Genomic DNA, 17,928 nt, shown 5'->3' with positions numbered 1-17,928 from the left:
GGCGCGGCCTGCAACCACAGCAACCTGACTGCGGGAGAAGACGGCAGGAGAAGGGAAAGACATTGTGGCCTTCCATCGCAGTGAGAAGAGGACTGGAGGAGACTCACTGTGATGGATGTTTCTTTTTTTTTGTGTGTTTTTGGGGTTGTGTAATTTTAATGCCTATTTAATGCTTTTATTGTTGGACTGTGTTTTTGGGGTTGTGTAATTTTAATGCCTATTTAATGCTTTTATTGTTGGACTGTGGGTGACTGAATTTCGTCCAATATTGGATGACAAATAAAGCTATCTTGAATCTTGAATCTCTTGAATCTTAAAGTCATTCACATTTTAAAGTGTAAATCTATCTCCTAGGGAGGGAGGGGGAGGGAGGGAGGAAGATAAGGGGGGTTGAGGGGGATGGAGTGGGGTGGGGTGGGGAGGGGGAGGGGGAGGGGGATGGAGGGAGAGGAGGAGAGGGTGCTGCACCAATGCAGGAGGGGTTTGGGTCCAACGGGTCCACTTGGTCTATACTATATATAAATACAATCAAGGCAAACTAAAGTACAAAAGTACAGCAAAGGGGAAGATACAGAATGCAGAATATAGTTCTCAGCATTATAGTGTAATAATGCACAGATAAGATCCAATGTCCTTTATGAATAGCGTCAATGTAAGAATAATGTCCTTTAAGAATGTCCTCGATGAGGACAGCAGTAAGTAGAATAGGACATCTTTGCTGAGGTGAGGGATGTAATGCAAATGAGAGAGACTGATAGCTGTATATAATTTAATTAATAATATTTTGAAAATTTCCATTCAGTGATTTAAGTTAAATATTGTTTAAAAGGCATGTACCGGTTTGGGAAATTGTAATATCATAATCCGCCATAGCACCAGATATTTAGCAGTTTCTTATAACACGCATTTGTTACTGGTATGTATTTCTGTTTAGCGAAAAGCTATTTCAGCCAGTTGTATATAATGTTCAGGAATAATGCATTACCATTGAATGATACAATCAGCATTAAAAAATATATATTCAATGCTGGATCATAAAAGGGATAAACCTGTTAGTTGATGATATAAAATAATCCCTGTGCTTCTTATTATCAGTGTAAATATCAGTAGAAGAACCTGACAGGGAAACCAGCTAAGCTGAATGAGTCAGAGCAGAAACAAGAATAACACTGGTGATTGTAGTGAAAGCAAAGAATAAAGTTTTGATTTTGTAAATCCTGTATCAGAAGTGGATTTGATTCCACTGTTTGCTCCAATGTCCGCTATTCAATCCTTTTCAGGATTTTCATCAATGCGCCCTCACTTCACCCTTCCCGAATGTTCCTCATATTTCTAGTCATGATACATTCTAAGCCCCATCCATGGCTCAGCACAATGGCAAAGAGATCCATTCATAAGCTGAATAAATGCAAAAAGTTAATGTATAAGTTAGGAAATAAAATTTAAAAAATCACTGAAAGGAAGCACTTACTGTATGTACCATGTCACATTTAAAGTGCTATTAAACATGCTCAGTTCCAGCATTTGTACTGTGAATAATAATACATTTCAGGAATACAAAAGGGATGTACTTTTCTTTTCAAAGCATGAATTTCACCATCGCACCATAGCAAGTTCTTCACTTCTCTGGCTACAAACTCATCTACTTTAACAAACATCTCTTGTAATATGCTTTCTCATAACTTTGTTAATCTTTGGCAGAAAAAAAAATTTAATTTAAAAAGCTAAATGCTGCAGATGATGGAAATCTGAAACAAAAACAGAAAGCTAGAAATACATTACATGGCAGCAGCATTTGTAGAGAGAGAGAAACAGAGTTCATTGGGCTGGAACTTGTTGATCCTAGTCCCCACCTAGTGATCACCATCCATGACAGTCCAAAGGCCAAGAAACCTGTTAGCAAGCACTTGTTTTCTTTTGGTGTGACCACTGATCACCCTTTGCAAAGGTATAAGCAGCTACTGGGAGCCAAAGGCAAGAATCCTCTGACAGACTACCTGCTGGCAACTGTCTGAAACTGAACCACAATGATCATAACCTTGGTGTTATATTTAATTCAAAGATCAGCTTAAATGTTATATTCTACCAATCTATAACCCAAAGAAGTATTTGTATTTTCTAATTCTGCTTTCTTGATCACCCTGAATTAAAACGCTCCACCTGTGGTGGCGAGACCTTTCTCTGTCGAGGCCCTTAACATCGTCCCGCTCCCCCTCTCTTTCTTTATTTGCAGCAAGGCGTGAAGAGTACCAACAGCCATACCAGAGAGAATGTGTTTTCATGGAAGTACAAAAGCCAGCACAGAAAGTACAAAAGTATGATGCAAGTGGGGAAAGTCATGAGGGCAAGGGAGAATGCAGAAGTCAATGAGCAAAAAATGATGAAGGAAATAATATCATCAAATAGAAATAAGGACTAGACTAAAGATTCCAGGGAAAATCAAAGCTCATTTGTGCAAGCAGATTAGGGGGCTAGAACCTGCACTGTGTTTAGTGCAACAAGGAGGTGAGAAAGAATCTATAGATGCAGGATCAGTTCCTGTGGATTGGAGGGTAGCTAATGTTATCCCACTTTTCAAGAAAGGAACGAGCGAGAAAACGGGGAATGATAGACCAGTTCGCCTGACATCGGTGGTGGGGAAGATGCTGGAGTCAATTATTAAAGAAGTAATAACGGCATATTTGGATAGCAGTAAAAGGATTGATCCAAGTCAGCATGGATTTATGAAGAGGAAATCCAGCTTGTCTAATCTTCTGGAGTTATTTGAGGATGTGACAAGTAAAATGGATGATGGAGAGCCAGTGGATGTAATGTATCTGGACTTTCAGAAAGCCTTTGATAAGGTCCCACACAGGAGTGGGCAAAATTAGAGCACATGGTATTGAGGTAGGGTATTGACATGGATAGAGAATTGGTTGGCAGACTGGAAACAAAGAGTAGGAATAAACGTGTCCCTGTCAGAATGGCAGGCAGTGGCGAGTGGAGTGCTGCAAGGCTCGGTGCTGTGGCCGCAACTATTTACAATATATATTAATGAATTAGATAATGGAATTAGAAGTAACACTAGCAAATTTGCAGATGACACAAAGCTGGTTGGCAGTGTGAACTGCGAGGAGGATGCTAGGAGGTTGCAGGGTGACTTGGACAGGTTGAGTGAGTGGGCAGATGCATGGCAGATGCAGTATATTGTAGATAAATGTGAGGTTATCCAGTTTGGTGACATGGAGGCAGATTATTATCTCATTGGTGTCAGATTAGGAAAAAGGGAAATGCAACAAGACCTGGGTGTCCTTGTACACCAGTCACTGAAAGTAAACATGCAGGTACAGCAGGCAGCGAATAAAGCTAATGGCATGTTAGCCTTCATAACAAGAGGATTTGAGTCGAGGAGTAAAGATGTCCTTCTGCAGTTGTATAGGGCCCTGGTGAGACCACATCTGGAGTATTGTGTGCAGTTTTGGTCTCCTAATTTGAGGAAGGACATTCTTGCTTTCGAGGCAGTGCAGCGTAGGTTCCGTTATGAGGAAAGATTGGAAAGACTGGGCTTGTATTCACTGGAATTTAGGATGAGAGGGGATCTTATAGAAACGTATAAAATTATAAAAGGATTGGACAAGCTAGATGCAGGAAAGTGTTGGGGGAATCCAGAACCAGGGGGTACAGTCTAAGAATAAAGGGGAGGCCATTTTAAACTGAGATGAGAAAACACTTTTTAACCCAGAGAATTGTGAATTTGTGGAATTCTCTGCCACAGGGGAGGCCAATTCACTGGATGAATTAAAAAGAGAGTTAGATAGAGCTCTAGGAACTCGCGGAATCAAAGGATATAGGGAGAAGGCAGGCACGGGTTGCTGATTGTGGATGATCAGCCATGATACAATGAATGGTGGTGCTGGCTCCAAATGGCCTCCTCCTGCACCTATTTTCTATGATTCTATGGCAAAGAGGGAGTGCTGTATGTAAAATAAAATTGCAAGTACCAAGTTCCTGAAGATTCTTCAAAACAGGAAAGGTAGCCGACACGATTTAATCCTAATTTCATAAACATTTTGAGAAATCATGTGAAAAACGTCATCAGCATTGTTTCCTTAGACTCAAGGATATAGATGACATCAAAAAGCACTACCAAACATTTAGGTGATACCTTATATTTCCCATCTGTTTAGTTGTACTTCCAGCATCATTCAGTTGCCTGTTGTTCTTTACAATAAAATATCTGAATCGATTAGGATCCTTGGTATCCTTTGAAAACATGCCAATAGAAGATAGGGGAGGGAATTGAAGATGGCATTTTGTATGCTTGCCTTTATAGGCCGAGACATTGAATATGAGAGTCATGCTACAGCTGTGCAAAACATTGGTTAGTCAGCACTTGGAGTAGTGTGTTCAGTTCTGGTTGTCACACAACAGAAAGGATGTGGTATCAATGGAAAGAGTGCGGAAGAGATCCACCAGAATGTTCTCTGGAATGGAGGGCTGCAGTTACAAGGAGAGATTGGATTGGGTGTGTTTATTCTCCCAGGAAGGTAGGAAACTCAAGAGTGACCTTATAAAGCTTCATAAAATTATGAGGAGCATGGATCATTTGAGTCTTTTTCACAGAGCAGGGGAATTGAGAACTACATAGCACAGGAAGAAAATGAGAAGTAAGAAATGTTAAAGGAGATGTATGGGGTAATTTTTTTTTTACACAGAGGTAGTGGTTATCTGTAATGAGCTGCCAGAGGAGGTGGTCAATGCAGCTACAATTATAACATTTAAAAGGCATTTGGACAGGTAATTAGATTGGAAAGGCTCAGAGGGATTGGACAGGCATCATAGTCAGCTCAAACCAAGGGCTGAATGGGCCTGCTTGTGTTCTGCAACTCCTTGATTCTATGAAAAATACTATAGAAGCTGACACTTTACAAGTTCTGGAGTTATAAGACTAATATGCGACAGACATTATTCCCATGACCTACATAAATAAATTGTGCACAAGCTTTTAAATTACTTGCACAGTTTTGGCATCTATCTCCAAAAAAAATTACAAATGTGTCCCATGTGATTTTGCCGTCAAATATCATGACAAGATGTGTGAAGGGAATTGAATATTTAGAATATGACATAAAAATTATAAGGGGCAATAAATTATATAAGTACTGCTTAAAGTAACAATGCAAGAAATTGGTGTGAATGTATGAGAAGGGGAGAACATGAAAGAACAAGAAGGAACATGGAATTTTATGTTAGGCTCAATAGATTTTCTTTCTTATATTACATGCAACAAAGTCCTACTAGTGAAGTTAAAGTACCTATATATATAAATACACTCAGCTTGGATTAAGCGGTGCTTTATAGAAAATTGTATTGCTGAGTTTTAAGCCGTGCTTTATAGAAAATTGTATTGCTGAGTTTTAAAAGATTTTGCATTAATAAAGTAAAACCCCTTGAGGCCAGCTTCATTAATGAAACCATGTAGAAGGTTATGAATGAAATAACTAATTTAGCAATTTAATATAATTATTTTTCAATCTCAATTTTTGTTCTTAGTTTTCTACTCTCAATTTGCTTGTAATCCAATGTGCCAAAATCATTTATTGACCACTCATACGCACCACCAACCTGACAAGTCGTGGCAAAATCAAATATGACTGTTGCATTGGGAAAATGGGTTATTGTAGGGATTTATCAAAAGCAAGAGAAAACCAGTTGAAGAACCATTGACCTGAAATATGAACTCTGTTTTTCTTTTCACAGGTGTTGCCTAACCCATCAAGCACGTTTCAGTGTTATCAGCCATTTATTGGGCTCCTCTTAGAACGCTACAATTGAATCTGTCTCCAGTAATGTAGTGTCTCCAGTTGTACAGGGCCTTGGTGAGACCGCACCTGGAGTATTGTGTACAGTTTTGGTCTCCTAACCTGAGGAAAGACGTTCTTGCCTTAGAGGGAGTACAGAGAAGGTTCACCAGATTAATCCCTGGGATGGCGGGACTTGCATATGAGGAAAGACTGGATAGACTGGGCTTGTACTCGCTGGAATTTAGAAGACTTATAGAAACATATAAAATTCTTAAGGGGTTGGAGAGGCTAGATGCGGGAAGATTGTTCCCGATGTTGGGGGAGTCCAGAACCAGGGGTCACAGCTTAAGGATAAGGGGGAAGTCTTTTAGGACCGAGATGAGAAAACATTTCTTCACACAGAGTGGTGAGTCTGTGGAATTCTCTGCCACAGAAGGTAGTTGAGGCCAGTTCATTGGCTATATTTAAGAGGGAGTTAAATGTGGCCCTTTTTGCTAAAGGGATCAGGGGGTATGGAGAGAAGGCAGGTACAGGCTACTGAGCTGGATGATCAGCCATGATCATATTGAATGGCGGTGCAGGCTCGAAGGGCCGAATGGCCTACTCCTGCACCTATTTTCTATGTTTCTATGTTTCTATGTAATAACTCCTTCAGTGCATTCCTATTTCACTTTTGATTATTTTATCCCCGGACACAGGACGCAGCATCCTGATGTGGGATGAAACCCAAAGTGTTGGCAATTCTTCGTTCACCCCCCACAGATATGCTCAATCCTGCTGAGTTCCTTCAGCAGTTTGTTTTTTTGCTGAAGATTCCAGCATGTGCTGCCTCTATATCTGTGACTCCATGTCTGTGTCTGTGTCTGTAATTAGATTTCCAGGCATTCGCTATCGAGAAGGGCATTGTAGTTAGAGAATTAAAGAAGTGAGCAGTGGCATTCTGGAACAATTTATCATCATAAAGGAAGATGTACGAGATATCTGGGCAGGTTTATTGATGAATAAATCCCCAGAGTCTCATGAACTGTAGTCCAAGCTGCTCTGATGCAAGGGAGAACATTGCTGGGGCTCTGACAGATATTTTAAAATCGTCTCTGGCCATAGAATGGGTGAAAGATGGAGGACAGTAGGGAAAAGCCAGGTAATTACATGCTAGTGAATCCAATATCAGTGGCAGGGAAATCATTGGAAAAGTGATTTTAGATTTAAGATAGGATTAATCAGCGTTGGGAAAAGCAGGGTAGTACTGCAGTAATATACAAGCATTTCAGGAGCAGTTGGAAGCAAATTTGGCTTAATAATAGGAGACAGTGGGTGATGGTCAAAGGTTGATATTGCAATTGAAAGCTTCAAACAGTGGTGCTTGATCAACTTGAAAGATGAAACAAGAAATGGCAGATAATATTCAATGCTGGAAAATGCAAAGTTATGCACTTTTGGAGAATGTAACTAGGATATAAGCAACAAATAATAGCACCTTAGGAAGTACTGAGGAACAGAGCAATATAGGTGTAGACAGACAAAATACTGGAGTAATTCAGTGGATGTACATGTTCAAGGATCCCTGAAGATAGCAACACAGGTGGTTGAAAAGATGCAGGGATACTTGTCTTCAACAGACTGTGCATAGAATATAAATGCAAGGTTCAACTTATGAAGCAATTTTATAAAGCATTAGAGAGACAACAGCGGGAGTACTGTGAGCAGTTTTAGTTATCACATTATAGTTTTGTTTTGTGGCGTGCAGAGGAAATTTGTCTAACTTTTGTCCAGGATGGAATGTTTCAGTTATGAGGTGAGACTGGAAAGGCTAGGCTTGTTTGCCTTGGTGCAGAGGGTGTCCTGACAAGAGTTATAGAAAATCATAAGGTATTTCCAGCATTTTGTGGCTTTTGGAAATTCAGAAGGGATTTGAGGAAGAGTTTTTTCACCCAGATGATGACTTAAATATGGAGAGCATCTCCTAAGATATGATGGAGGCAGATCCTCCACCAAGTTTAATAAGTACTAGGCCAAGTGGACCCGTTGGGCCCAAACCTCCTGCATTGGTGCAGCACCCTCTCCTCCCTCACTCTCCCCTCCCCCTTTCCTCCACCCACTCACTCCACCCACTCACTCCACCCCCCTCCCTTCCTTCCCTTCCTTCCCCTCCTTCCCCTCACCCCCACTCCATCCCCCTCAACCACCCCTCCCTCCTCCCCCCATCCCTCCCCCTCCCTAGGAGATAGATTTCAACTTTAAAATGTGAATAACGTTCTCTCTGTGACTGTGTGGGTTTTCCCAGTGCTCCAGTTTCCTCCCAAGCTCCAAAGACATATAGGTTTGTAGGTTCATTTGGCTTTGGTAAAAATTGTAAATTGTCCTTAGTCTGCAGGATAGTGCTAGTGTACAGGGGCCGCTGGTTGGCGCATACTTGGTGGGCCAAAGGGCCTGTTTCCGTGCTGCATCGCTGAACTAAACTAAAATAAGATTAGATGAAAGCATATCCCAGTGTAGATCAATGAGTTGAGATACTAGGCTTCAAAAACAGAATTGTAGAGGTTACATATCTTTGTTTTAAGATTCTTATGAATGATCAGTAATACAAAGAGTGTTATTTTAGGACATGATATATAAGATACAGACTTGACTTACTGGTTGGCTTTTTGGCACGTCATAGACACCTTCCTTCTGATGGCTTGTGGGCACCTAGATGTAAAACAATCAAACAAATATTCTAATTAATAAACTGTGACATCATTTTTAGTGTTTGAAAGGAAAGTTTGTTGACTGTGTGGATGCACAATGATGTCAAACTCTGGCACATTGAGTTGTATCTCCCAAACAGCTCCATAAACTGGAGCATCACTGTTACTGGCTTATCAAGGCCTCGCAATCTAATATTCAGTGGGTGCAATTCATTGGTTCCAATTAATTGGTTCCATGTCATTTGCCCTTGTTACGTTTATTAGATTTAAAATAAAATGAACCTTCAATTTCAGAGCTGTTTCAGAGCTCTGGGAAGCAATAGAGCCCAAATTAGATTATTATATTTCAGAGACGACTGCTCCTTGATACCTGCTTACCTTGGTTGAGTATTTTTGATGAGTTATCAGTTTTAGTAAATGACATATTAAGGCAATGTATCTGAGATGGGAAAGTAACAAAGAAAATTACTAAGATAGTTGGTGTTGGTTTATTATTGTCACGTGTACCAAGATACAGTGAGAAACATTGCATGCCATGCAGTCATATCATTCTATAAACAAGTACAATCAAATCATACACACGCCAACAGGCAGTGCAAAGAGAAAAATACCAGAGTGCAGGATATGGTGTTACATTGTTCTGGTATTACAGCTGCAGAGTAAGTACAGAAAAAAAGTGCAAATGCCAAAATGAGATAGGTTGGGAGATCGGAACTACACCCTTAGCTTAGAGAGGACTGTTCAGTTGTTTGATAACAGTAGGGAAGGAGCTGCCACCCTGAATCTGGTGGTACCTGTTTTCTAGATTTTGCATCTTCTACCTAGCGGGAGGTTGTGGACGGGCAGGATAACCAGGGTGTAAATGGTCCTTGATTATGTTGGCTGCTTTTCCAAGGCAACATGAAGTGTAGATGGAATTGATCGGGGGGGTGGACGAGGGGTGGGGAGGAGGGGACTTGGTCTCTGTGACTGGGCTGTATTTTTTGCAGTGTTGTGCTGAGCTATTGCCCAGAAGTTTAGTTGACTGTAGTTTATTATTGTCACATGTACTGAGGTGAAGGAGAGTAAATTTGCATTAGATCGGACATTTTTGGGAGGATTATGGTGAAAGTTGATGAGGGAAGTGCAGCAGATATTGTCTGCATGGACTTCAGTAAAGCATTTGACAAGGTTCCTCGTGGCAGGCTGGTCCAGAAGATTTAGTCACATGGGATCCATCGAGTGTTGGTGAATTTGATCGAAAGTGGCTTGGTAGAGAAGACAGATTGTGTTGAGGGGTGCTTTTCTAACTGGAGACTTGTGACCGGTGACATTCCACAAGGTCAAGTGCTGGGACCTCTGGTGTTTGTAATATATATTAATGATTTAGATTAACATGTAGACAGATTGATTAGTACATTTACAGATGATACAAATAAGAGAGGAATTGTATATAGCAAGGAAGGTTGATAAACAATACAGCAGGATATAGTTCAGTTGGAAATTTGGGTAGAGAAATGATAGTTGGAGTTGAATCTGGACAAGTGTGAAATATTAATTTTAGGAGATCAAAAGCAAGAAGAAAGCCGGATCCTAAGAAGCATTTAATGTACAGAGCCAATCCACAGCTCCCTGAAAGTGGCAACAAAAGCAGGTAAGGAGGCATACAACATGCTTGTATGTTGGGCATTGAACATAATGGTTGGGAAGGCATGTTGTAGTTGTATAAAACTTTAGATGGTCTATATTTGTAGCATCGTGTGCAATTCCATTTGCTACACTACAGGTATATGAACAATGTGGAGGTTTTCTCTGGAGACTAGGAATGGCCTGATAAAAGTATGTACAATTATGAGAGGCATAAATAGGGCAGACAGTGTATTTTACCGGGATGGGAATGTCAAATACTAGAGGGCATAGGTTTAAGGTAGAAGAGGGAATGGATAAAGGAGGTTTGCAAGGCAAGTTTATTCAGTGTGGGGAGCACCTGAAACACGATGCCACGGAAAGCAGATACCAAAACAATGTTTAAGAGGCATTTAGACTTACACGTCAACAGGTTGGGACTAAAAGGATAGGGACCAGATGCAGATGGGATTGGTCGACACAGACTCGGTGGATCAGAGGGCTTGTTCCTGTGCTGTACTGTGTGATATTCCATGCAAACTGAGGCATAGAACAAAGAATTGCACAGCACAAGAACAGGCCCTTCGGCCCACAATGTCTTTGCCGAACATGATACCAAGATCAAGTCCAATCTGCCTGCATATAATCCATATCCCTCCATTCCCTGCATACCTACTGCATATACCTATCCAAAAGTCTCTTAAATGCCATTATCGTATCTGCCTCAACTATGAACCCTGGCAGCCAGTTCCAGGCACTTACCACCCTCTGAGTAAAACACTTGTCCCACACATTTCCTTTAATATGTTCCCCTCTCACCGTGAAGCTATGCCCCCTGGTATTTGATTTTTCCACCTTGGGAAAAGGATTCTGATTGTCTACCCTTTCTATGCTTCTCATAATTTTATTTATTTTTATCAGGTCTCCCTGCAACGTTCGGCAATTCAGAGAAAATAATCCACGTTTGTCCAACCTCTCTCTGCAGTTAATACCCCCTAGTCCAGGTATCATTCAGATAAAGCTCCTCTGCATCCTTTCCAAAGCCTCCACATCTTTCCTGTAATGGGGCAATCAGAACTGCCCGCGACGCTCCAAAACTCCAGGAAGCAGCACTGATATCAAACAGCAATTTTGCAATCTGCACTACTGCCCACTCTCTATTTATATGGATTAAAAACAATGGGGCACCTGTGGAATTTAAAGTGAGAAATACTAACATTGTACCTGAGAAAATGTATGCAGTTTACACTTAAAACTTTCAATTTAGCATAACAGCTGGTCATAAACATTCCTCTGACTTCTCATTCTCAAGCCACTTGACTTGCTTTCAATTTTCTCTGAAGAAGTGCATGAAATGAGTCTGAGATCATTCCTTATCCCATTTTTCTTCACTAAGAAAATCGATTCTCCACTCAGTGTTCCATTACAGAGAAGTGGCTGAGATCTGGAACTTAACAGAGTGTGGGAGTATAGGTGTATTACTCTGTGCAACACCTGAGTGTAAAGCATCATGCTGGCATGTTATTTTTAGAGATATACTTGAAATCAATCCCAAATCTACATGTATCAAATAGTTCATAAAAGTTTCAATTTAAGAAATATCAATGTTAATAAAAGCAATTTTAAAAAACTGTTTTTAAATAATCACTTTTTTAAATGATTAAAAACATTAAAGGGGGCTATTGACAATAGATGTTTATCTAATTATTCTCAAATGCAGTATAATAAACATATTAAGCTCTCCTACCAAAACCGCCCTCTAATAATCTTGGTCTAATAGTTGTCCCCAACCCAATCGTTCTGACACTTCATTCGATCCAAATAAATATACTTGCTAGCCAGTAACAAAGGACTCCTTGTTAATGAATGTCACAATTTTGTCATAATTCGTGACATATACTGAGTCTAAGAAACTGTGGATTTCTTTGTCATTTAGAACCGTCCACCTGCTGCCTCCACCATGGCTCTGCCTTCAGCTACCTACCAGAGAAACCTTTCATTGTTCTTCATCTGACCCAAATCAAGACCTTTCTCTCTGAGTTACCCTCATATTATCTTCAAACTCACTTCTCAATGAACCCCACCTCCTGCCCCCTCACTCCATTCCCATTAAACTGCTGATTATTCAACAAATCTTTCTATGGCCCATGCGGGTGTTAGCAATTTTTTAATCCTCCAGAACTGTTGTCACTTCCTAAGGCCGAGCTGTTGTCACCCCTCTCCTCATTAACCAGCCCTGCCTCTCCAATCTTACAAATCCCTGTTCCATCTCCAACCTTATCCTCTCCTCAGCATCTGATAATCTGTAACCTCCCAAAGTCATGCATTTTTTAACTGAAGCCCCTTGTTTGGATACCTGCAATTAGGTTCCATTTCCTGCCATGGTTCTGCAGCAGCTCCAGTAAAGGTCATGTCATAAGGAATAGGAGTAGAATTAGGCCATTCGGCCCATCAAGTCTACTCCGTCATTCAGTTATGGCTGATCTATCTCTCCCTCTTAACCTCATTCTGCCTTCTCTGCATAACCTTTGACACCTGTACTAATCAAGAATTTAACTAACTTTGTCTTAAAAATATCCACTGACTTTGCCTCCACAGCCTTCTGTGGCAAAGAATTCCACAGATTCACCACCCTTTGACTAAATAAATCTCCCCTCATCTCCTTCCTAAAAGAACGTCCTTTAATTCTGAGGCTATGACCTCTAGTCCTAGATTCTCCCACTAGTGGAAACAACCTCTCCACATCCACTCCATCCAAGCCTTTCACTATTCTGTATGTTTCAATGAGGTCCCCCCTCATTCTTCTAAACTCCAGTGAGTACAGGCCCAGTGCCGACAAACGCTCATTATATGTTAACCTACTCATTCCTGGGATCATTCTTGTAAACCTCCTCTGGACCCTCTCCAGAGCCAGCACATCCTTCCTCAGATGTGGTGCCCAAAATTGCTCACAATGTTCCAAATGCGGCCTTACCAGCGCCTCATAGAGCCTCGACAAAGTCGCCAGTCACTGACATCGTTGACCGTGGCATCCTCTTCATATACTTCTATACAGGCGTCTAGCCGGTAGAACTGCTTGGCCCAATTCCTATCCATCCAGTCTTGGCTAAAGAATCATGAACAATGGCTTGATTTTCCATGCCTGTGTATCCCTCAAAAATCTATCCTGGTCCCTTCGGGATATCATTCAAATGTTTGCACCTCTTCCAAAAACACAATGTTAGTTTCTAGAGGGACTCTGAAAACACACCATTCTAACTAATTATCATCCTGCTCGACCCACAGGTGTCCCTAAATTTTCAGACATTTTACATGATACACAATGTTGGATGAGGAGAGATTTCCTTTAACTAAATACTGGCAGGCCCAAACCTTGTCCTCTGTTTTTTTCGCAAACTCTATTTCCTGGTACGACAGAATTCCTTGTCAGAAACCACCTGAAAGTGTTTGATCCCACATTCAATCTACAGTTGCTTTTAGTCAACTGTAAAAGTTGACTATTTTCACCCTCGCAACATTGCTGCCACTTCACCAATTTCTACCCCAAACATGATGCTTCCAATACCCTGCCGAGTGGTCTGTCTCACTAAACACACTGTAAAATCCAGACCATTCAAACTCTGACCCACATTGTCTGACAGACAATAATCCCATTCATCTATGCACCTACATTTTCTGACTCACACTGTTTCCCAATTAAATCATAGAGTTCTATAGCATGGAAATAGGCCCTTCAGCTTAACTTGCCCATGCAGTTCATATTCATATACAATCCTTGGAAAAAATTACCACTGTTGTTGTAACTAATCTGGAACCAATTTATAATATCTTTGAGTAAGCTACATATTTACTGTTAATTCTAGTGATGTAAATTCATAGTTATGATAAATCACAGGATTGCATTCAAGTTATCAGGCCTGCACAGGTTTTGTTTGAACTATCCAATCAGTCCTTCATTCCTTGCCCATAATCCAAATGGTAAATTTAATATCTCTCATTTTTTACATTATATTTAGATATGGTGAAAGAGCTAATGGCTATTGACTTTGCATGATGGGATGCTTGACCATTGTCTGTGGGCCTGCTTGTATGCTTGTGTAGCTTCTATATTGTTGAAAGTGGAGAAATACTAATGGCTCATATGGATGTGACTGATAACTGTAACTGAAACTTCAATTCTTGGAAAAACCACAGAACATAACAATCATTGGAATAAGTTAAGGACTGACGGAGGATAACCTTAAACGACAAGGGAAAGCACGAAGATAAGAAAACAGGGGACTGATAAGAGCAACAGGGAGCTGTTCCAAGGACCGAGAACTAATACCAAGTAAAAACCAGACAAGTCCATATACGGTCAGGTTAAAGTTGAGTAATGATGACTTTGCAGAACTCATAAGGCTCTTTGTGTTGTATAAAGACGCAGCCAGAATGCTGTATATTTGAGTGGGGCCACGAGGGGCTACCAGTATGTAGTTCTTCCAACTTTAGTTCTTCCAACTTTAGATAGTTCCTCTGTCCCTCTCTTCCCCTCCTCCTTCCCAGATCTCCCTCTATCTTCCTGTCTCCACCTATATCTTTCCTTTGTCCCGCCCCCCTGACATCAGTCTGAAGAAGGGTCTCGACCCGAAACGTCACCCATTCCTTCTCTCCTGAGATGCTGCCTGACCTGCTGAGTTACTCCAGCATTTTGTGAATAAATACCTTCGATTTGTACCAGCATCTGCAGTTATTTTCTTAAGCATACTGGTGATCTCTCTCCCATCCTGCATGCATAATAAAGGATCGTGGATGTATCTGAGTTGACTAATGTGTTTTGTTGTCTCTTAGCCGTGAACTGGACTTTAACAATTGGAGGCTTGAAATCTTGTTGATCGGATACTCACAACTCTTTGGATAGTGGGAAATACACAGATTAAGCATATTTACTCGTTAAAAAGCTTCTTGCAACACAAAGTTAAGATTTTGTGACGTAGATAATAATGTGGTGTTGGGAATATATACCAGACTGCAGAGGTTAGAAAGGTTTATGGATGGAGAATATAATAAATACTGCATTGTAATCGTACAGGGCAAGCCGTTGCAGTAATATTCCAAATTGCCTTATACGCCAAACAACTTTAACATTTTAATTGGGGTGACATTTGGAACAGATTCATCCATTGTAAACAATGCTCAGGATTATTGAAACCATCAGCATTGAAACAGGAAAATTAAATCGATGGCACAATAAGAGATTGCCTCACTTAGCAACACTGAGTCTGAAGAAGGGTCTCAACCCAAAATGTCACCCATTCCTTCTCTCCAGAGATGCTGGCTGACCCACTAATTTACTCCAGCATTTTGTGTCTGTCTCACTCAGCAACTGTTGCTAATGCATTTACAGTCACCACATCAAATCAGATTGAATTATTTTCTTGTCTCCTAGACAACTGCAACATGAATTGATGTCAGTAGTTATTTTAAAGTTAAAGCATATAACGTCTTCAATTCTGTCTGCAATTGTTTTCCACTGTGTCTGCTTTATGCCAACTATTTAACTCCATCTCAGTGACATCTTACTGTAATCTCCCCATAGAAACCTATTCATGAGTGATATGAAATGCCTACACTCAGAGGTTGTTTAGTTTCAATATTTTAGGCCACAGTCATTATCCCATACACTGCAAATCATTATTTAATGAAAGTAATTCAAAAAATTATATCTAATATATTGCCAGTATAAAAATAAAAAATAATAACAAACATTTTTTTGAACAGCACAGTTATGTTTGGTAAGAAACTGGGAACTATATTAATGAACGTATAAATATATCAGGAAAATGATGTGGTGAATAATTTAGATCAAAAGTTTGTACCTGGTAAATGCTCTCCTCTGTTTCACGGATTGGCTCATGTCCAGCTTCAAACACAATGTACTGTAACATTGCCAGCACAAGGCGGAAAGCAAAAAGGGAAAATAGTAGGAAAGTACATAAGAAGTTGGAGCAAAGAAAAATCAAAAGCAAGAGTAAGACCAACAATTTCACAAGATTTTTATATTATAGCTGGGTACACAGTTACAAGTCAGTAAGAAGTATAGGAACAATCTGGGCAGCTGACTGGTTCTCCATCAGTCATAGCCTGCTCTTATTTAATACACTTTCTGGAGGACATGGCTTAGAAATTGGATCATTAGCACCTGTTTTTATTAATGCATAAAATGCATAAAAGATTTAACCTGGGATAGTTCACACTGGTCATCGTCTTGCACGATATTGCACCCATCAAGACTGGACTGGTAACTTGATGTTTTCGCATCTCATATGACAAGCCAGGCAAGACATGATTTTTCCTTTGCCAGTATGTGTTCTTTATTGAACACTCACAGTACAACTCAGAGCACCTTGCACTGTTTTTGTTACATCTGCTTCTGTTTTAAGAGCCAATGTGCTGACATCAGGAGAGCAGACTGGACTGGCTGCTCGGGCACCTTCCACAGTTTACAGGTGCAACTTTGAGTTGTCAAAATACTTCTGCAAGGTCTGCCTCAGAGGTGATGTTCCTGCCATCACTTCATTACTGGAGGCACGAGCCTGGCTGTCACTTACAACACAAGCTGGTTTGGGATATCGAGGCAGGAGATTCAACAAGAAGCATGAATGAAGAGCCCAACACACAGTGTCTTAGAAATACCACATCCCAACATAGACTACCCTGATGAAACAATATATTTGTAGCTTCAGGTAGCCAAGAATGTCATTACTGAGACATGTGCCACGCTGCAGGAAGACCTTTAGACAAGTTCTTGCACTTGGACTACTCTCTCAATGCAAGTCAAGGACATCATGTCCCACAATTTGCTGCTTACTCCAACATTACAGAGGTCACACAAGTCATGGAGATCATGAGAGAAGCAGATGGTATCTCAAACACTGGGTTTTGCCAACACTGTTGGTTTGCCATGGAGCAGGCAGCCTGTGCCTGCTCAGTGGCACGGTGGCGCAGTGGTGGAGTTGCTGCTTTTTAGAGCAGAGACCCGGGTTCGATCCTGACTACAGGTGCTTGTCTGTACGGAGTTTGTGCATTCTCCCCATGACCTGCATGGGTTTTCCCCAGGGAGCTCCCGTTTCCTCCCACACTCCAAAGACATACAGATTTGTAGGCTAATTGTCTTGGTATAATTGCAAATTGTCCCGAGGGTGTAGGATAGTTAGTGTACGGGCATCTCTGGTCGACACAGACTCCGTGGGCTGAAAGTCCTGTTTCCACGCTGTATCTCTAAATTAAACTAAAACTAAATGAGCGTGTCAAAGCGGTCTCCTCTTATTAACCTCGACTGTTTCATCAGTAAAAACGTTTTCAGCTCCTAAATGTGCAGGTGGTTGTAGTTCATTATATTTTCCTGATGGTGAAAGACCTGTCCTCGGGAAACACACAAGGTGTATTCATGCTCAGGAAGACTATGCTGGCAGATATGTTCTATAGCCTGTTCTGCCCAATGGTTTAGGTTCTGGGCAACAAGGGCTACCCTCTACTCCCCTGACTCCTCCCACCTATTCACTACCCCTAATAAGGCTACTGAGTTCCAACAAGTATCAGAGTCACGGTGTAAACACCTCTGGCCTTCTAAAATCCTTTACCCTGGAAAAAAGACCAAGAGCATTCACTTAATCTATGCCTTTGATTATTTTGTGCACTTCAATAATGCCACATCTCAGCCCAAAGAAAATAAAAACACCGGCCAATCCAGCCTCTCCCAATAACTCAAGCCGACTCCAAAGACGTACAAGTTTGCAGGTTAATTGACTTGGTGTATGCGTAAATTGTTCCTAGTGTGTGTGATAGTGTTAATGTGTGGGGAATCACTGGTC

General features: G+C 40.8%; 1 protein-coding gene across 12 annotated transcripts in view; it reads right to left on the bottom strand.

Moving 5' to 3' along the window:
- dab1a (DAB adaptor protein 1a) overlaps window positions 1–17,928 on the bottom strand; it is a 525,252-nt gene that overhangs the window by 16,620 nt on the left and 490,704 nt on the right. For all 12 annotated transcript variants that reach the window (XM_078407331.1, XM_078407334.1, XM_078407339.1 and 9 more), the window contains 2 exons: window positions 15,934–15,993; window positions 8,418–8,471 (listed from right to left, as the gene is read on the bottom strand). In XM_078407331.1, coding sequence (XP_078263457.1) covers window positions 8,418–8,471; window positions 15,934–15,993 — 114 coding nt within the window. The remainder of the gene's footprint in view (window positions 1–8,417; window positions 8,472–15,933; window positions 15,994–17,928) is intronic.

Source organism: Rhinoraja longicauda, chromosome 11 (assembly GCF_053455715.1).
Source record: "Rhinoraja longicauda isolate Sanriku21f chromosome 11, sRhiLon1.1, whole genome shotgun sequence".
NCBI classification, from domain to species: Eukaryota; Metazoa; Chordata; class Chondrichthyes; order Rajiformes; family Arhynchobatidae; genus Rhinoraja; species Rhinoraja longicauda.
Note: the sequence above shows the minus strand (reverse complement) of the source record. Positions and strands in the feature narration are given on the sequence as shown.